This window comes from Garra rufa, chromosome 18 (assembly GCF_049309525.1).
Source record: "Garra rufa chromosome 18, GarRuf1.0, whole genome shotgun sequence".
Lineage (NCBI taxonomy): Eukaryota > Metazoa > Chordata > Actinopteri > Cypriniformes > Cyprinidae > Garra > Garra rufa.
Window position 1 is genome coordinate 26,484,310 of NC_133378.1, and position 18,715 is coordinate 26,503,024.

The 18,715-nt window shown below is 36.2% G+C and overlaps 2 protein-coding genes across 2 annotated transcripts in view; both read right to left on the minus strand.

The window, feature by feature from the left end:
* Window positions 1–1,409, minus strand: part of LOC141290589 (uncharacterized) — a 7,955-nt gene extending 6,546 nt beyond the window's left edge. Inside the window, exons 1-2 of the mRNA XM_073822705.1 lie at window positions 1,316–1,409; window positions 1,040–1,114 (exon numbers count right to left, since the gene is read on the minus strand). Coding sequence (XP_073678806.1) covers window positions 1,040–1,095 — 56 coding nt within the window. The 5' untranslated portion in view covers window positions 1,096–1,114; window positions 1,316–1,409. The remainder of the gene's footprint in view (window positions 1–1,039; window positions 1,115–1,315) is intronic.
* A 1,307-nt stretch (window positions 1,410–2,716) lies between these two features.
* Window positions 2,717–17,454, minus strand: phf8 (PHD finger protein 8). The gene is made up of 22 exons (XM_073823162.1): window positions 17,186–17,454; window positions 15,879–16,249; window positions 15,708–15,793; window positions 15,172–15,292; window positions 14,792–14,952; window positions 14,031–14,172; window positions 13,568–13,754; window positions 13,309–13,471; window positions 13,120–13,207; window positions 12,928–13,034; window positions 12,731–12,822; window positions 11,053–11,142; window positions 10,656–10,961; window positions 8,463–8,554; window positions 8,201–8,367; window positions 7,953–8,038; window positions 7,752–7,870; window positions 6,733–7,049; window positions 6,546–6,641; window positions 6,356–6,465; window positions 5,062–5,437; window positions 2,717–4,131 (listed from the first exon to the last, which is right to left on the minus strand). Exons 2-22 carry the CDS (start codon window positions 15,974–15,976, stop codon window positions 4,043–4,045), a joined length of 3,093 nt encoding a protein of 1,030 aa, XP_073679263.1. The 5' UTR covers window positions 15,977–16,249; window positions 17,186–17,454; the 3' UTR covers window positions 2,717–4,042.
* Window positions 17,455–18,715: the final 1,261 nt, after the last annotated feature.

The window sequence follows — 18,715 nt, forward strand, 5'->3', positions numbered from 1 at the left end:
TACCAGATCCATTACAGTAATGCAAATTAGAGGGTAAAATGCGTTTAATTTTCCTAAAAAAAAAAAAAAAATGACAAAACTCTATTTTTTAATATTTGTCATTATTTTATTTATTTATTGTTTTTTGTGGTCTTGACTTTTTTTTTAAAGAGTTTTGAATACAAAAATCCGGTATTTTTAAATATTTTTCATTATTTTAATTATTTATTGTTTTTATCTTTTGTGGTATGGACATATCTTTACTTTACTTTTTTTAATTACAAAACAAAGGACTAATGAATTAGACTAAAAATTGAGCAAGGCGATATTAGATCCATTACAGTAATGCAAACTAGAAGGTAGAATGTGTTTAATTTTCCTGAAAAAAAGTTACAAAACTCTGATATTTTTAAATATTTGTCATTGTTTTATTTATTTTTATTTTTTTGTGACACTGACATATCTTGACTTTTTTTATCATTATTTTTTTTAAATTACAAAACAAATGACTAATGAATTAGACTAAAAACTGAGCATGGCGATATTAGATCCATTACAGTAATGCAAACTAGAAGGTAGAATGTGTTTAATTTTCCTGAAAAAAAGTTACAAAACTCAAATTTTTAAATATTTGTCATTATATAATTATTTATTTTTGTGACATTGATATCTTGACATTTATAATATTTTTTTCTAATTACAAAACAGATGATTAATGAAATTGTAAGCTATGAGAAGATACTATATTCATTACATTAATTACAATTAGAGGCCAATATGTGTTTAAATGTCCTAAAATCAATGTTACAATGCAAAATGTTTTTGTTCCATTTTACATTATTTATTTATTTGTGTAACGTGGAACTAATATTTCTTCACAGGTGTGGTAGGGGGTACCTAAAATTGCTCAAAACAAAATTAACATTAATATAACAATGCCATTCTGATTAGTTACTGTCAAATGCTTAATTTATATCAGTTAAGGAGGTGAGACTGAGACTTGTGCATTGTTAAGGAGCAGAAGGCTGATGATATAAATATTCATGGTAAGTTCACTCACCCTGCTTGATCCTGCTGACTTCTGTTCTGGGGTCTCAGGGGGTTAGAGGACGCCATCTCGAGAGGGCTTCAGTGCCTATAAACAAAACGTTCGCAAAACGTTCCATAACGAAGAAATGTTCGCTCAGTGATTAAAAAACGATACTACTATATAACTATAGCAGTGTACAGCGTCAGTAAACGACAAATACGCAAGCTCTCGAACTTAGTTGTATAAAATTATATTCAGTGAAAATAAGACGGCAGGTATATATTTTACTAACCCACACATACTTACCGACACCTGAGCTTTAGGAATATCCAAAAACTGCAGGTTTTTATGTTGTTTTTAAGCGACAGGACTTTCCACACCAAGCCAGTCTCAACAAGCCCAGGCTCGGCTGTAGAAAACAACATTACCGCGGTGACTTCCGGAGTAGTTTGTAAAAAGCGCGCATTTTGACTGGCTGACGGAGAAATGGCGTCAGCCAATCGCTGACGGTCATTGATACTACTATGGCAACAGAGATGCGGCTTTAAATCACATGACTAATTCCGTTTGTGCTGTCCATTCCAAAGCAGCGTTTTCGCGGTTAAATATGACAATAGGCGTATAATGACAAAATGCAAACAATTTTTAAAAATATCTTTTAATAGAGGTCATTTGGAAAAATCTGCTCAAGCCGTTTCAAAAACCAAAAAGTGGTGACAATAGCAAAAGACAACGTCCAATTATAAATATTACTTGAATGGGTTCAAATTTGACTTGGTTTTTAAGTGGTCCTGAATGTGAACTCCTAACACTACTGTTGCTCTTTTTAAACGATTCTATCAAAATGATATTAGATACAAAATAAACCCTGAGAGGAACTGTGTGATCAACATTAACTGTTCAAAATAAACTTCAACAGACAAGAAAATGGTTAAAAGATAAATAAATCCTAAATGCACACAATTAACTTCAGGTGATGAAGAAGAGAATAACTTAAGTAAATGTAAGTTTTAATAAGAACATATTTAAAAGTCAATCCTCAGATATTTTGAGGTTTTTGAACACTTTTTGTGTTGCACATCTTGCTTCACATCATTTCACTGTCAATTTCCAGAATCCTGAATAGACAAGAGATGCCATTAAACTAAATCTAGTTCTAGTATCAAAAAACGTGCACATATGCACAGTATTTGTAGGAGAGGTTGCTATGTTTGGGACTGAAGGCACAGATGTTTAGTAAAATATGAGCGAAGTAGCAACACGATGTGAAGAAGACGACACATCAAATAAATGGACAAAAAAACTCAAAATATTACAGAAATGGCCTTTTAAATTTCAGAATCATCTGAAAATAATGTCTAAAAATAATAGTTTATAATACCAGAATATTCCAAAAACTGTCTTCTGTTACTTCACATTCAAAACTAATTTCTACAAACCTCAAAACAAGTTTCTAATTACATTTGGATGGCATGATGACAGTTCAGCAGGGTGAAGATCAAACATTTTTAGAAAAAAAAAAAACCTGTAAAATAATATTTACACTGGCCCACTGATTTATCAATATTTTTGGTGCTGATTACAGACATGGTCAAAAGAAAAGACTAAAAAAATATTGTTGCCATTACATAAAATTACAAGAAAATGTTACATTTAACTCTTCTAGAATGGAGTATTATATATATAAAAAAGCAAAACTTAAGTATATTGACATTAAAATTAATATTATTGATAAGTGGGGGGAAGAAATTAAATGAACAATAACATTGAAATAGCAATAGAATACATTAACTTCATCACATTGCTAATATCATAAGCTTCAATGAAAAATAACAGCATAATTATCCTATACAAATAAAACTGACTAAACAACTCTTATGCTGTTACCCAAAACATGTATTTTTGTACAAGGTGTGTCGAGAAAGATTCCAATGCAATTTCTAAAGAAACCAAGTTAATAATAATAAAAACATAATAAAACATCAAATATGTACACTGAACCTACAGAATCACCCATATGATCTCAAACTGCTCTAAAGTCAATTTCTGTGTTCTTTACAATTACTAAAATGTGCCCACCACTGAACTCGACCTCTACAATTAAACATAGATGGGAAAAACAACCCTGGCCAAATGGTGGCAGGACATTACGCTGCCCATGCTAAGTGGAAAACAAACAAAAACGAACAAAACAAGACGAACGTAAAGTATATACACATCTAAAATACATTTGTTGATAAAAATGTGTTAGTACACTACAGTAAAAACATTTTAACAAGCAAAGAGACATTACTACAGGACTTCATCTACAGCAATTACGGTCAATTGTGTATCAAATTGCCTTCTATGGTATAACATAATTTGATATGAACAGATACTAAATGAAGCATGTAAACAAACAATATGCATGGCTTCAGGAGGAGATTCGGGACTAATAGCCAATTGCTGAGGTGATGACTAAAGAATTGGATCTCCTCTAATCCATGAGACAAACAACAACAACCTCAATTCTATTTTTTAGAAAGTCAATTTTTCTCCACTTAACCAGTTGGAGATCTTCTGAACAAAGTATTTTTTTGTTTGCAATGGCTTTAGGCAATTTGATCTAACATCAAGTGCTCCTCAGCATTCAGCTTTTTTTCCTTTTCTAGAAATATACAATGTTAACTAAAAATCAATAACTATTAAACAAACAGGGTTTAAGGGGAGTGTACATGTAGCTGAAAAAATGATGGAAAAACTGTTAGCAATACAGTCAGCACTCCATTAATGAATCTGTTTAGCTCTATTTGCTTTCAAATAGAATTTCTATTCTAAATCACCATGCTAAATGGATTTCAATTGAATTTTCTCACAGCAAGTTACCGTTCTTTTCGCTTTTTGTCCAGGTGAAGGAAATAAAAAAACCAGGCAAGCAGAACATTAAACATAAAACAGTCACATAAATTAACACCAAAATCATTCAGGTCCTCCTTCCTTATTCATTTTCTCCTCATCTATTGTTCCCTGCAGTCTCCTTTCCAAATTATCGAACTACAGGAGAAGCTTGCCATTTCGATGTATTTTCAGAATCTTTCCCAGTCTCTGTTTAGCTGTAGCAAGTCCTTTCTTTGGACGCTTTGCTGTAAGAAAGAAAAGTGAAAAAAAATGTTAGTGTGATTCCAAACGCTTAATCTTTAAAGTTCCACTGAAGTGTTCTGAAACATACAGTGTTATTTTTTGTTGATGAAGTTTCAACTGAAACAGGAAGGCTATTTTTTTAATAGCCAATAGCATTTTGTTTACATCACCGCTTAGTCAAGAGTCACTGAGCTCAGTAAAGACGAATTTGACAGCATATGTCAGTCACAATCTCATCCAAATCTCTATAAAATGTAGCATTCTGTGTAGAAATTAAATGGGTTCGATGTTTTTTTTTTTGGTCTGTGCCAACTCGTGCCTTTATTCACCCCAATGAAAAGCAAATGTACACTGTCTGAATCATTCCCTATCCCCTATATAGTGCACTATGTGCCATTCACTATACAGAAAATACAAATTCTGTCTATAAGTGACCGATTTCAGCTGCAGCTTTAATATCTACTTATGGTGTAGGGGGTAGGATGGATTCTAGAGAGCATTTGATTGGAGAGAAAGTTTGATGAGAAGCTGAAGTGCAGGGTGATGTCATAAAAATCGTTGATCCATATTGGCTTAGAGACTGTAAGTTTTAAATGCTCATATTTTCTAATTTGGAATTTCTAAATATGGAGCACAGTAGCTTATAGATCAGTGGTTCTCAACTCTAGTCCTCTGCACATTTTGTATGTCTCCCTCATTTAACACACCCAATTCAGATCATCAGCTCGTTAGGAAAAAGATCCATGAACTGAACTGAGTGTGTCAGATTCAGAAACATACAATATGTGCAGAGCAGTGGGCCTCGAGGACTGGAGTTGAGAACCACTGTTATAGGTAAGCTTTAGGCTAACATATTTTATACTAAAAGCCATAAAACTTTAATTTTGATATCATGGGGACTTCAAAATGTAATGTATGGTAATTCTAGTCACCTTGACACACTCCTGCTGACGTTGAAGTCGCCAGCCCTCCAGGTGAGGGGGCAGAGTAGCTACTGCTGTTTTGGGGAGAGAGTGAGGGGCGTCTTGACGTGAGGAACACGCCAGGGGCCATGGCGCCACTTCCTCTTGGGCCGCCTGGGCTGAACGGGCCTGGTCCTGCTGTGTACTCGTGGTCCAGAAGGCTGGCAGAGTACACCTCCACTCTCCTTTCCTCAACTATGCAGTCCACAGGAGGCTCAGAGGGCAGAGGAGGAGACACGGGCGCAGAGTCCGGCTGGCGCTGAAGTTGGACAGCTGCAGAATGTACTTTCTCTTGAGGAACCTTCTTCTTGGTGTATTTTCTCTTGGTTATGGTTTTCTGCTGCTCCTGATATGAAAGTAACATATTTAGCTCAGTTATAATCTTGTTAAACAAATTACTGATAAAAATGTCATTGAAAGAAAAGGTTCACTTCCAGAATGAAAATTCCTGAAAATCCCATGTCATTGAAGATTCCCATGTCATTCCAGGATTCTTGTCCATATAATAGGCTTTAATGGTGGCCAACAGGTTAAAGGTCCAAATTGCAGTTTCAATACAGCTTCAAAGGGCTCTACACGATCCCAGCAAAGTAATAAGGGTCTTATCTAGCAAAACAATCAGCCATTTCCAAAATTAAAAAAAAAACTATATACTTTTTGACCACAAATGCTTGTCTTGCACTAGCTCGACCTCACGCGTTACGTAATCATGAATGCGTAACATAGGCGGAAGTACCGACCCAGTGTTTACAAAAGCAAACATGCAAAGAAAGTCAAACACCCTTTACAAAGTAAAACAAAGATGTTGGCCGTTTTAGAAGTTGGAGGAGAAAATGAGATGAGTTTTTCGCCCTACCCTACCCTACAATACCTTTTTGAACTAAAGTACACAGACTAAGAACTAACCACACATACATGCTTTTGTGGTTAAAAAGTATACACATTAGCGATTGTTTGACTAGATAAGATGCTTATGACTCATGTAGAGCCCTTTGAAGGCATTGAAACTGCAATTTGGACCTTCAACCTGTTGGCCACCATTGAAGTCCACTATATGGAGAAAAATCCAGGAATGCTTTCAAAAACTAAAAAAAAATAAAAAAATTCTTCTTGACTGAAGACATGAACATCTTGGATGATATAAGGGTGTGTAATTTGTCAGGAAATTTTTATTCTGGAAGTAAACAAATCCTTTAAAAGGTGCACACCCAAAGTAACAGTATGTAATGATCCACATCTAAAGACATTCTGGACAGAAGCTCACCTGTTGAGCCAGTTTGGCAGCAGCAGCTGCAAGCCCAGTTTCTACAGAAGCCACCCTTGCACCCTCTCTCACCGGTCGCTCCTGCTTGGGCAGTGTAGGGGTCACGCGGGCTGAGGACGTGTGTAGACATGATGTTTAGATCTGTTTCAAAATAAAATGCTACAAAAGCATAAATTATAGATGCAGTTACCTTTAGGACTCCAGGGTGTATCATCCCAGTTTCGCTTTCTTTTCATTTTGGACTTGCTTATGTGATCCTCCTCGTCAGACTCTAGCGATGGATACACTGGAGAAGAAGGTGGAAATTCTTCTTTAAACAAAACCACTGTGACTCACAGTTTTTCCTTTGCTAAGTATGTTTGCAACCGTGAACTCACCATAATCAGAGTCTTTAAAACAGGTACCCAGGGTCTCCTGTTCATCCAAGCTTTCCTCATCACTTAGGTGCCGTGCTGGACGTTTGATAGGCCGTTTTCCTGGCCTCTGAAATGTGGTCTTTTTCTCACTCTTTTTGACTCCACTTACCCACCCAGCTCTTCCTCCTTTCTCCTTCATAAGCCCCAGCATCTCACCTCCTCCAGAGATGGATAGAGGAGACGAGGAGGAGGAAGAGGAGGAGGAAGATGGAGGGTTGGCCATTGAAAGCATGCCCTGGATAGCATCACGAGTGCTTGGGGAGGCTGGTGCTTCCTCACTTGATGATAAGAAGAAAAATCAATAGAATTGAGTATAACAGCAAGTACATAACTACATATTTTACTATGAGAAAAAGGCTAATAATGATCAGCATGTAGTAGGAATGGTTCGATACGTGTATCGGTACCGTTCGGTTCTCGGACAAATTCCAAGTGGAAGTGATCATCCCTATCACCTTTGTGAGGGGACTAAGCGAAGACACGGGTGTGTTTGACTTGAAGCGGCACTGCAGGCACCGATCGGTTTATGACATCAGAGCAACACGAGAGTGATTATAACGAGAATATGGAACCATCAGCTGTCAAGCGCTTTCGCAGTATTTTGATGTCATACACAGATCGGTCGCTGCAGCGCCGCTTCAAGTCGAACACACCCGTGTCTGTCAGCACTAAGCAGATTCGCTTAGTTATGCTAACAGTAAAAAGACATTAATGACATTAAAACAGCGACATCTGCTGACAGAGACCATGCTGTGTTGTCACGTAAACATCCCAGCTGAAGATAATTATAAGGAAATTACATCGCTCCCTTCGCCAAGTGCATTGCAAACGACTACATTATGACATGCACGTGCCCTAAGTCCCCCACAAAGGTGATAGGGATAATCACTTCCATTTGGAATTTGTCCGAGAACCGAACGGTACCGATACATGTATCGAACCATCCCTAGCATGTAGCATAAAAAGTTAGCGTGAAGTACCTCAGTGCAGAATCGAGACCCGCCACCTGTTTGCTTGCCTTGAGCAAGTCTAAAATCCCACCTGCTCCGCCTTTCACACCCTGCACTGTGAGCATCTCCTCATCTGTGGTGTAATCCTCCTATTTAACAACAATATATGCAATTGGTGACAACCAGACAACTAAAGAGGAATCTAAAACTGTCTAAGAGAGACTTGCATACCTCAATATCAAAGTCCACTTCTCCTGGCTCACGGATTCTGTGGGGGTCACTGCATGGTTTGGCCCGAGGTAGTTTCCTTGGTAGACCTTAATGAGACCATTAAGCCAAGTATTAGTTTGTACCAATTTAATGTTATTAAATTTAAAAATGTGTCTTAGAGGTTTGGAATGATATAAGGGTGAGTAAATCATGCATAAACAAAGAAATCATGCTAGAATGAAAAAAAAAAAATGGGAGAAATCTTTTACCTGCTAATTTCTTCTTGCTAGGTAGAGATGGTCTACGGCGAGGTGGAGGGGTTTCGTCGATCTGAAGTTCGTCTTCTGAATCAAAGTCAGACAAAGTAGCCATGTGGGGCTGGAACTGTTGAAGTGAACTCCCGGCTCCATTTGCACTGCCAGCACGACCCTTCTTCCTAAAAGAGAAGAAGAGGAGGTATTAAAAATGAGTGTTATTATGTAACTTCGAAAACTCTCTTGTCAGGGAAATGGGTGAAAATAACAGTTTTACCCTTGTATTTTTCCATTAGTCAGCACAAGCTTAAGCTTGCTCTTGTTGATCTTCTCTTCAAAATCATCTAGACAGTCATCAGGCAGCTCAAGCTGGAAAGACAAATTATGTTCTTTAGAATGATGATATAAGGAAAAAGTACAACCTAAATGTAACAGTTTTTCAGGTTTAGTTACAAAATATTTTTTGTTTATATAAACATTTTTTAAACAAATTTATAATAAATAAATAAAACAAATTAATAGAAACATGCATTTATTTTATTAATTACAATTAAACAGTTATGTTATTATTATGATTTTAAATAACTTTTCTATTTTGGTATATATATTTTTTTTCTTTATAGTTTATTCCTGACAAAGCTGAATTTTCATTACTCCAGTCTTCAGTGTCACATAATCCTTCTGAAATTATTCTAATATGCTGATTTGGTGCTCAAGATAATATTCTCTATACTGTCAATGTTGAAAACTGTTGTGCTGCTCAGTATGGAAACAATTAAACATTTTTTCAGGATTCTTTGAGTAGAAAGTAGTGTTAATTTCGTCACCTATTTTTAATTTAGTCTTAGTCTTAGTCTTGTGCCAAATGTCCTTGTTAGTTTTAGTCATATTTAGTCATTCACATATCTTTTTTTGTTAGTCAAGTTTTAGTCGACTAAAAGTCTCGTCATTTTAGTCTAGTTTTAGTCAAAAAAAAAACTCAAGGTATCTTAGTCAAGTTTCAGTCGACTAAAAGTCTTTTAATTTTAGTCTAGTTTTAGTCAAAAAAGAACTCAATATATTTTAGTCTAGGTTTAGTCAAAAAATTGTAGTCTTTTTTTAAAATAACACATTATTACTGAGATTATTACTGATACACATTTCAGTAAAAAAAAGTGTTTCACATATCTCAAACATTGGTTAAATGTCATAATTACCTGACAAAATACACTTGTTGAATGATTTTTGTTGAATGCAAATGTTAAACGTGTCTGGTTTTCAATTTCTGATTTAGGAGACACATTCACAAATGATTAACCCTTTCAGTGGTGAGTTTAAAATATTCTAGCGGACCCCTGAGAGTGAGTTTTTTTAAGCGACCGTTATTTTAGAACGTTCGTCCTTATTGTTTCCATGGCAACGCATCAAGCTTGTCACGTGACACAACACAGACACAATAACACTGTATGACAGATAGATCGCTTTTATTTCGTTTTTCCTTTTTTATCCAGAATACTCACACACTTGCTTACCATGCCATGAACTATCTAATATTCCGATTCACAAATATGTGTGAATTAGTATGTTTCGTCGTTTAAAACCCTATATAAATGATCTGGATCGTAATCTGTAACGTGAGATGGGCGCGGCCATGTTTGTTCGCGCTGCTGTTCAGAGAGTCCTGTCAGCCGTATTTACAGCACATATACATTCATCCGTTTCTCCCGAAATACATGCAAGTAGGTGGCTGGTGAACTAGAAGAGGAATAGAGTGAACTTTTTAGTTACTTAGCCTATGTGTATGTGATATGAATAAAACACATCGGCAAATTATATTTGAATAGATTGTTATTTGCTGCTTCCATAGACCTATGTGTGTATTTTACAAACTCTAAATGTTATTCTTTTACTAGTACTTATGTGTATTTAAATGTCTGAAACCTAAAATAAGCATTATGTGGTTAAAAACACTGCATAGTTGTGATTATATGACAAGCGCAGAGCTCGTCCGTCTCTGGCTCAGCGCCAGCCAGTTTGAATATTTTAAAGCCGTAACAGCTGATGAAAAAGCAGAGACGATTGTAGACGAAAATGAAGAGAGATTTTATCTTAGTTTTTATTTTATGCAAAACATCTTCGTCTCGTCTTTTTTCGTCAACAATAAGGCATGTTAATTTAGTCTTAGTCAGCATTTTTGGACAGTGGTGCAGTCTTGCCATCGTCTCGTCTTAGTCATGAAAAAAAAGGTCGTTGACGAACATATTTCGTCTCGTCTCGTCTGACGAAATTAACATTAGTAGAAAGTCAGAAAAAAGTGACATTAGAAATCTTTTGTAACAAAGATGTCGTTACTGTCAATTTTGATCAACTGGATACATGGCTTCTGAATAAAAGTATTACATTCTTTAAAACAAAACACTCTTACTGACCCCAAACTTTTGAACAATAATTTAAACATAATAACTGTCAATAAATGTATTGTAAATTCTACCTTGCTCTTTTTTACTTTGCACCCTGGCTGGAACTTCTTGAGCGTGTGTTTAGTATGAATCTCTAGCAGGTCCAGCTCTCCGGCTTCTGTTTTGATCTCTTTGCCTTTCTGGCTCTTTTTCTTAGCTCCTGGAGGGCCTACACCCACTCCTCCAAATCCATCCTTCGGTTTGGGGCCTCTCTTTTTACCAGGGTGCTGGCCAAAAGCGAGGGATGTGTTTAATGGAGCTTTAGGGTGAGGAGAGGGAAGACCTTGAGAGCCACCAAAAGGTGTCCCACTCCTGCCGATATTCTGCTGGAAGATATCCTACAAAAGAGACACAAAAATCAGATGCAAGACAAAAATCAATAGATTTTTTTTTTTTTTTCATGAAAATCCAAGACAGAGCTACTCTTACTTCAACCAGGCGTATCTCCTTAGCCAGATCCTTCACTAGCTGCTGGGTCTTTATAGTCTCTGGTATCTCATGTTCATGATCAGCCAGGGACTGGAAAAAGAAAGATAGGTAAATAGATGGGAAGACAAATATTTGAAATCTTTAGCATGTAATTCAAGAAAGATGACAGCTCTGATTCTTCTATGATCTTTATCCTTTTGACAAAATTCAATATAAATCTAACATTTAAAAGGGTGTTGTTGTTTTTTAAACAATAATAGTAGAAACATTTCAATCAAACCAATTACACAGTAATTAATGTATAATAAATTACAGTTGTTTTTTTTTAATAAATAATAGGAAATATATTTAATTATTTTTATTATTTGATCCAATACTTACCAACATATATTTACATGAGGTGAACATTTTACAATGATGCAAATTAATTATTGAAACAGAGTTTTGAATCAACTAACTGAAACTGATTCAAGGAAATGAAAATTAACTAAATGTTTTGTGAATGTATCATTGGTATGTAACATATGTGCCCCTAGATCACAAAACCAGTCATAAGGGTAAATGTTTTGTAATTGAGATTTATATATCATCCGAAAGCTAAATAAAGCTTTTTATTGATGCATTGTTCTATAGACGGTTTCAACGGCAACAACATAAACAAACGTTACTGCGCATGAGCGCTTTTGTGGCCCAAACTGAACTTCCGGTAGACATCCAAATAGAATCAATAACAACAGCTAAGTCCTTCTAGAGTAGATAATTTTTTAATAACAAACGAAATATGTTGGCTGCGTAAATTAGACTGATTTATTTCAAAATGCAAACTCATTACTTCCCAGTAGGAGGTGCTTTAAGCACGGGAAACGAGGTTTCCCGGTAACGGCTATAGACAAAGCAGCTCTTAATTTAAAAACGCTGCCTTATGCAGGATGAAATGAAAATGACATTTTCTAAAGACAGCCTTTCTTCAGAAATACAGTGATATAAAAACACCCACGCCTGGGTTTGATTTTTAAACGTGTATTACGTTTATTCAACGAAGTCTATTAACAGATTAATTAATTAGTCTATTAATTCCAATTTCCAATTGGAAAATCAGTCGGTTTTTATATCGTGGCAGGTCGCCACAAATAAATAAATGTTTGGGAAACACATACCACAGCACAATAACCTGAGACCAACTTCATTACTCATTATTAGCTGCGTTTGTAGCCCGCGACACGAACCAGACAGATAAACAAACACAGACCGGAAGTTAACTTAGGTCCAGGCGCGTGCGCCCGATGAAACCGTCTATAGGGTAGAATAATATTTGGCTGAGATACAACTTATTAGAAAATCTGGAATCAGAGGGTGCAAAAAAAATCTTAATATTGAGAAAATTACCTTTAAAGTTGTCCAAATGAAGTTCTTAGCAATGCATATTACTAATCATATTACTAAAAGTTAGGTTTTGATTTATTTACGGCAGAAAATTTACAAAATATTTTATTTGAACATGATCTTTACGTCATATCCTACTGATTTTTGGCATAAAAGAAAAATCTATAATTTTGACCCATACAATGTATTTTTGGCTATTTATACAAATATACCTGTGCTACTTAAAACTTTTGTGGTCCAGGGTCACATATAGCATATTAATCACCAGTCCTACATATAACATAATTAAACTTACTTCCTTACGTGTCCAGCCTCGAAAAGCATTATTAAGCGCTTTGGCTCCATGGACCAAATATGTGGCAGGATGCCGTCGATTCTCTCTTAGACCTAAGGTGGATTGAAAAAACAGAAAAATAAAGTATATGAAACATTGTACTAAAACAAAAAATAAGCAGTAAAAAAATCTATTTGCTTTATGAGGAGAAACCTCACCTCTGAAGGTGTCTAGCAGATGCTTGCCAACATACCAGCACACAGTCTCAAAGTTTGGAAACTTGAACAAGTCTGCTGTACTCAGTCGCTTTTCTATTTCATATGCTCTGACAGAAAAAAATAAAGGGATGATCAATGAAAAAGCCCACAATAGTATTTAGAGCAAGGAGACAAACAGAAGCATCATCTCACCGAAGCTGCATGTCAATGTTGAGGCTGTGTAGAAAATTTCCCCCAAATGCCAAACAGTCCACCGGTGTCAAAACAGCATGAATCCACCCTGACAGCAACAATTATCACACAAAGAATCACCATTATTAATCCAATTGTAATTAAATGAATCCCAGCACATCTTAATCCTGGCAGAAACAGAAACAATACCTGTTGGGATGAAGAGGGTGTTTCCTTGCTTGAGTGAACACTTGTAGCACATGTCTACCTGGTCCCCAAAAAACAGCTCATTCTGATTGGAGGATGAACTCCAGCGTTCAAAAAGCGACAGGTTAGCAGTGGTGGGACGAATGAGGTAAAATATCTTCTCACCCTGTTGTATAAAAAGAATGGAGGACAAAGCGTGATGCTTTCTTAAGAAATTCTTTGCGTAATTTCCACTGCATATGAATTCTAGAAAACAACTCACCCGGAGAACATGGTACCACACAGAGGTTCCACCAAAGTCAATGTGAAAGTCTGTGTAACTGTCCTTCACTCCCATCAGGCAGTATTTCTGCACATTAGGCCTCTCAAAAATAGACTCCTCAGGCCAGAGGTTCTCCACCCATGACAGCTTCCTCACAATCTTTGGTGTCTCCACCAGATTTGACAACCTACAAGAGGGGACAAAGAATAGGAGAGAGTTTGGAAGGTTAAATCCTTTTAAAATATTTCATCTTTGAACACCTTTAAAGTTGTGATGTAACAGAAATAGTGACAGACATTTAAGTGAAACCGATTCTCAAGAAGAAGAAAAAAAAAAGTGTAGTACAAGGACTCAAGCAGATCTAAACTCTAGCTTGCGGCTGACTGTAAGAAAAGGCCAGGGTTTATGGAAGGTTCGATAGACATTTGTGGATGTAAATTTGCACATCCCTAAAAAAAAGTACCTGGTGTCTGAGAACTCTAAGCTGATTACATTGAGCACTCGGTCTCTGTTTGGACTGTTGTAGTACTCGACAAACTCTCCCAGTTTCATTTTTAGGTCTGCTTGGCGGTTGACATCAATCGCATCAATTTCCTTCTCAGCACCTACGAAGCATTAGTAGAACATTACATTCTAATCTAAAAGACTTTTCACAAACATATACTACCAGTCAAATGTTTTTGAACAGTAAGATTTTCAATGTTTTTTAAAGAAGTCTTCTGCTTACCAAGCCTGCATTTATTTGATCCAAAATATAGCAAAAACAGTAACATTTTGTAATAGTTTTACTATTTAAAATAGCCGCTTTGTATTTGAATATTTTTTAATGTAATTTATTCCTGCGATTTCAAAGCTGAATTTTTAGCATCATCCTTCAGAAATCATTTTAATATGTTGATTTGCTGCTCAAAAAACATTTATTATTATTGTTATTACATTGAAAACAGCGGAGTATAATTTTTTCTAGGTTCTTTGATGAATAGAAAGATCAAAGGAACATTATTTATCTGAAATAGAAATCTTGGAGAAAAAGAAACACATTATAATTGTCTTTATCATCACTTTTGATCAATTTAAAGCATCCTTGCTTTGGATCAAATAAATGCAGCTTGGTGAGCAGAAGAGACTTCTTAAAAGTCTTACTGTTCAAAAACTTTTGACTGGTAGTGTACTACTCAAAAAGTAGCATAGAATGGTAATGCAGAGGTGATAAGAGTTATTTACCAATATAATGCTCTACATCTGTTACAGAGAAAGACGACGGGGGCAAATTCATGCCCAGACCATCTTTCCTGAGGACCAGGACTGGGACGCTGAAGGAGCGTTCCTCTAGAAACTCAACCGTAAGCTGGGCCCCAGTCGGCTTCAGCAGGACTTCATCAGCACTTAAATACATACATATAAAATGTCAATACATTTCAAGCATAATCATTATACATATCTATTTTTAAAAGTCCAATAATACCACAGATTGCTAGCCTAAGCTGAATGGTATGAATCATTCCTTAAAGTCTGATCAGACCTAAATGAATCTGGGTTAAGAAAGTATGGTCACCTAGTGGCCTAATTTTGACCTGACAATAAAAATCGTCCTGTGACCATACCTGGGAAAAGTGCGGCTGCGTAGCTCCCTGACAAACTGAGCACTGCCTGTCTTCACAGGCCTTCCCGAGTCTCTCCCCAATCCAACATCAGAGTGCTTTAAAGCCCCCCGTCGTTTGCGCACTGAGAAAGAAGCAAATACAAGAGTTACTCATAAATTAACACAAGCGTTTAGATTTAGTAGCTGATTTCATTGTGTTTGTGTTGTACAATGAGGTTGCAAATGGTCTGTTTTCATTACTAGCTGTACTTGATTAATTATTAGTCTGTTCAAGTTAATGTGGTTAACTAAAACTGTAATTGAAATTAATCCCATAAACATTTTTGTTAATTGAAACAAAATAAGGCAAGCATTAACTAAAAACAAAAAACAAAGCAAAACAATTCTTATTTTAATTTAACCTGACATACTAAAATAAATAAAATATAATAAAAATAAATACACAGATGTATATAAAAAAATAACTAAAATGACTGATAACAAAAACTATAACCAATATATATAGATTATACAGTATACAGTATTCGTAGGACTTACTGACAGAGGGTCCATGTGTCACCTGACAATTAGGACAGTGATACAGGTCAATATCTGCCGCTTTGTCCTCCTCCACACCAACACAACTACACAAGAAAAAAAAAACATTACAATCGCAATTCAAAAACATCATATATACCAAAAGATGATTTAAATTGGATGCAATCTCACCTGCCATGAAACCAGTCCTGACAAACATCACACTCAATCATGAACCGGGTGACATCGTAAGGGAGACGGCACAGACAGTATACAGGAACAGATGCCATTCTAAAGTCTCTGGCCAAATATGTCAATGTAAAAAAAGTCTTTTTATATGATATTGCTTCGGTTTGGGCACAGTTCACTTAGTTGCCTATGTGGACAGTCAGCTTCACTTTATAGAGGTTCGGCTGTAAAAACTGCTGTATTCACAGCAGGGTGTCGTATACGAACTACGCTGGCAGTGACAACAGCTCTCAGTCAATCGTAGATGAGAAATGCGTCGCTACTACGACCACTGCAGTCGAACCAGGGACTAGGGTGATACCATGGTTCGGCACCTGTTGGCAGAGTGGAGGACAATTAGCTGAGAAAAACGAAGAATGATCATTCCTATATACAAACTGCAATGAATATAATATGTATGCACTCTTAACTCTAAAAAACAATGGGATCAGCCAGCAGTTACCCCTTAATTTGGTTAGCTGAAGTTTAACATCCATGCACCTGCTGCCTTTATTATGGTGTCAACTGACTCAATCTAATCAAGTTTCCTATTCATTCTAACACAAGACTTTCTACAATAAAGGCAAAAGCACGGAAAATGTTCTAATTATATATTTCTATGATCAAAATGTTTACAAAAAAAGTGCAATCTGGTCCTAATATGTTTACTTAGGTTAGAGCTAGATTGGTATTGAGATGAGAGTCACAACACTTTTATACACATTTATGCATTATAGTTGTAAAATCTGCACATTTATGAAAGAGACCCCTTAAAGGTAATTCATAATCATGTAAATAACAAAGTAATAACATAAATAGTAACTACTCACCTTTGTATTAATAGTTAATTCACATAGTGTAGACCTGCATAGCTGACTTAACGTTACACTTGGACGATGCTAATAAGCATAAAAGCTATTGTGTGCAATGCACAATTAATTTTATTGACTCCACTGGATGTTCATTCAAAAAGAAATGTTTTTGATTTAGCAACTCGCTCTGCGATAGCAAAAAACTGTTTGTTGAACCGTAAAAGCTAGTAACTAGCTTAGCTGCTAATAACATAGCATACTCGGCAACGTCTAACTACGTGAATCTGCCTAATCTTTGTGTTTACAATACAACAACGATATGCTACTGAGCAAACTCACTAATCTGAACACAAATGTAGTAAAAATATGAAATATGAAGGTTGGGAACATGCAACCCATAGTAAAACAAAAGAACTTGTTGCAGCGCGCGCTGTTTGGATCTGTGCTATCGGGTCTTACCGGGTGTAAAATGCCGCGAGTGTCCGGTGGGCCGAGCGCACCATGCCGGGCAAAATGTTAGGAAATTCCGAGGCCCGAGCGGCCTACTTTACAAACAACAAGATGTCTTCTAAATATCGTACACTTCTTCCGTTCTTACGTGTTTAACAGAGGAGAGTGAGTAAACAAATCTGGCAAGATTTCGAATGAGTACAGTCCACAGCTGAAAAGCGAAGATTTTATGAAATTCATAACGCAGCGATTTCCCTTGCTATAAATCCATCCCAATCCGCCCGTGCAGCGACCACTGTCTGCGGGAGAGGGAACAATAAAGTTGCTTCGCATGTCGGTCTTTCTTCGGACGGCAGAGACTTTAGATGAGCCTGTATACTCCACAACACGATTTAATAGTTAATATACTCACTATAATATTTCTTTCTTTATTTCAAAATGCAGTTTGTACATTAACCAATGTAACACCATGGATAGCTCAACTATAGTTTCTAAAAAATAAAAATAATAAATAATAAAAATTGTAGTTATACAAAAAATACTAGCATAAAATGTTTGAGAAGTAACTGTTTGTTTGTTTATAACCATGCAAAGCTCTTCACTACCGTTGTTAGTTTTATGTAATGTCTATAAAGCTTCTATAAAGCAAAATATTTGTCGTTTAATAAAAATAAATAGTCTACACATATGTACGTATATATATGTACGTATGACAGTTTGTTTATCTGAATCTGTATGTATGAATCTACTGCGTTACTGACAAAGTGTAGTTTCCATAGTTTTATTACTATTAATTTATTGTGTTTACATATAGTTAGTGTTATACAGTGCTACATTGGTTATTCTGTTGGTTTTCTGAAGGGCTGTTATATCCTGCCTTTAGTAAAGCACAGTAATTACTAAGTGGGAGATTTAAAGCAAAATAGTATATATTTTTGTCTATAAATTTAAGTATGAGGCCATTGAGAAATGGAAGCAATGTTGCCAAATCCGCGGGTTTCCCTCAGAATTAGGCTTCTTTCATACTGCTGCCGTGGGAGTTTTTTTAGTCCCCTGGTTGAAGCGAAATCCCCCGGGTCCTGGAAGCAGATTTTGACCTCCTGGTACGCGTTTTTAGAGCGATTTTGATAGCCATTTTCCTCCCGGTACGCTAGTGTGCTAGTTTTGGCCGTGAATGGGCTACTTTTGAGTAACAACCAGCCTGCTTTTGTTTCGCAGACCTGGCAACCCTGGGTGGGAGCCCGACGTAACACTACAGTCTGTTGTCCAGCAGATGGAGACATTAGCTAAAAGATGAAGGGTGTTGCTAAAACGTCAATCTTCATCGCTTCGTGTTATTTTGTACGGTACAGTTATAATGGTTACTTTGAGGACATGCAAACAAAGATTAAAATTGACAGTAATAATACCCCACTGAACACCCACATGTCCATAAACCACTTACATTTCCCTTGTATATTATCACACCACATTTTGACCCATTTCATTGACATTTCATTGACTTGTTAGTTATGAATAAGCTAAACTATATATTTAAAA

Coding starts and splice junctions, on each gene's coding strand:
- phf8 (XM_073823162.1), bottom strand. CDS start 15,976: ATGGCATCTGTTCCTGTATACTGTCTGTGCCGTCTCCCTTACGATGTC. Junction 13,472..13,567: donor TGTGGTACCATGTTCTCCGG/GTGAGTTGTTTT, acceptor TTTATACAACAG/GGTGAGAAGATATTTTACCT. Junction 13,208..13,308: donor CACCCTCTTCATCCCAACAG/GTATTGTTTCTG, acceptor TGTTGCTGTCAG/GGTGGATTCATGCTGTTTTG.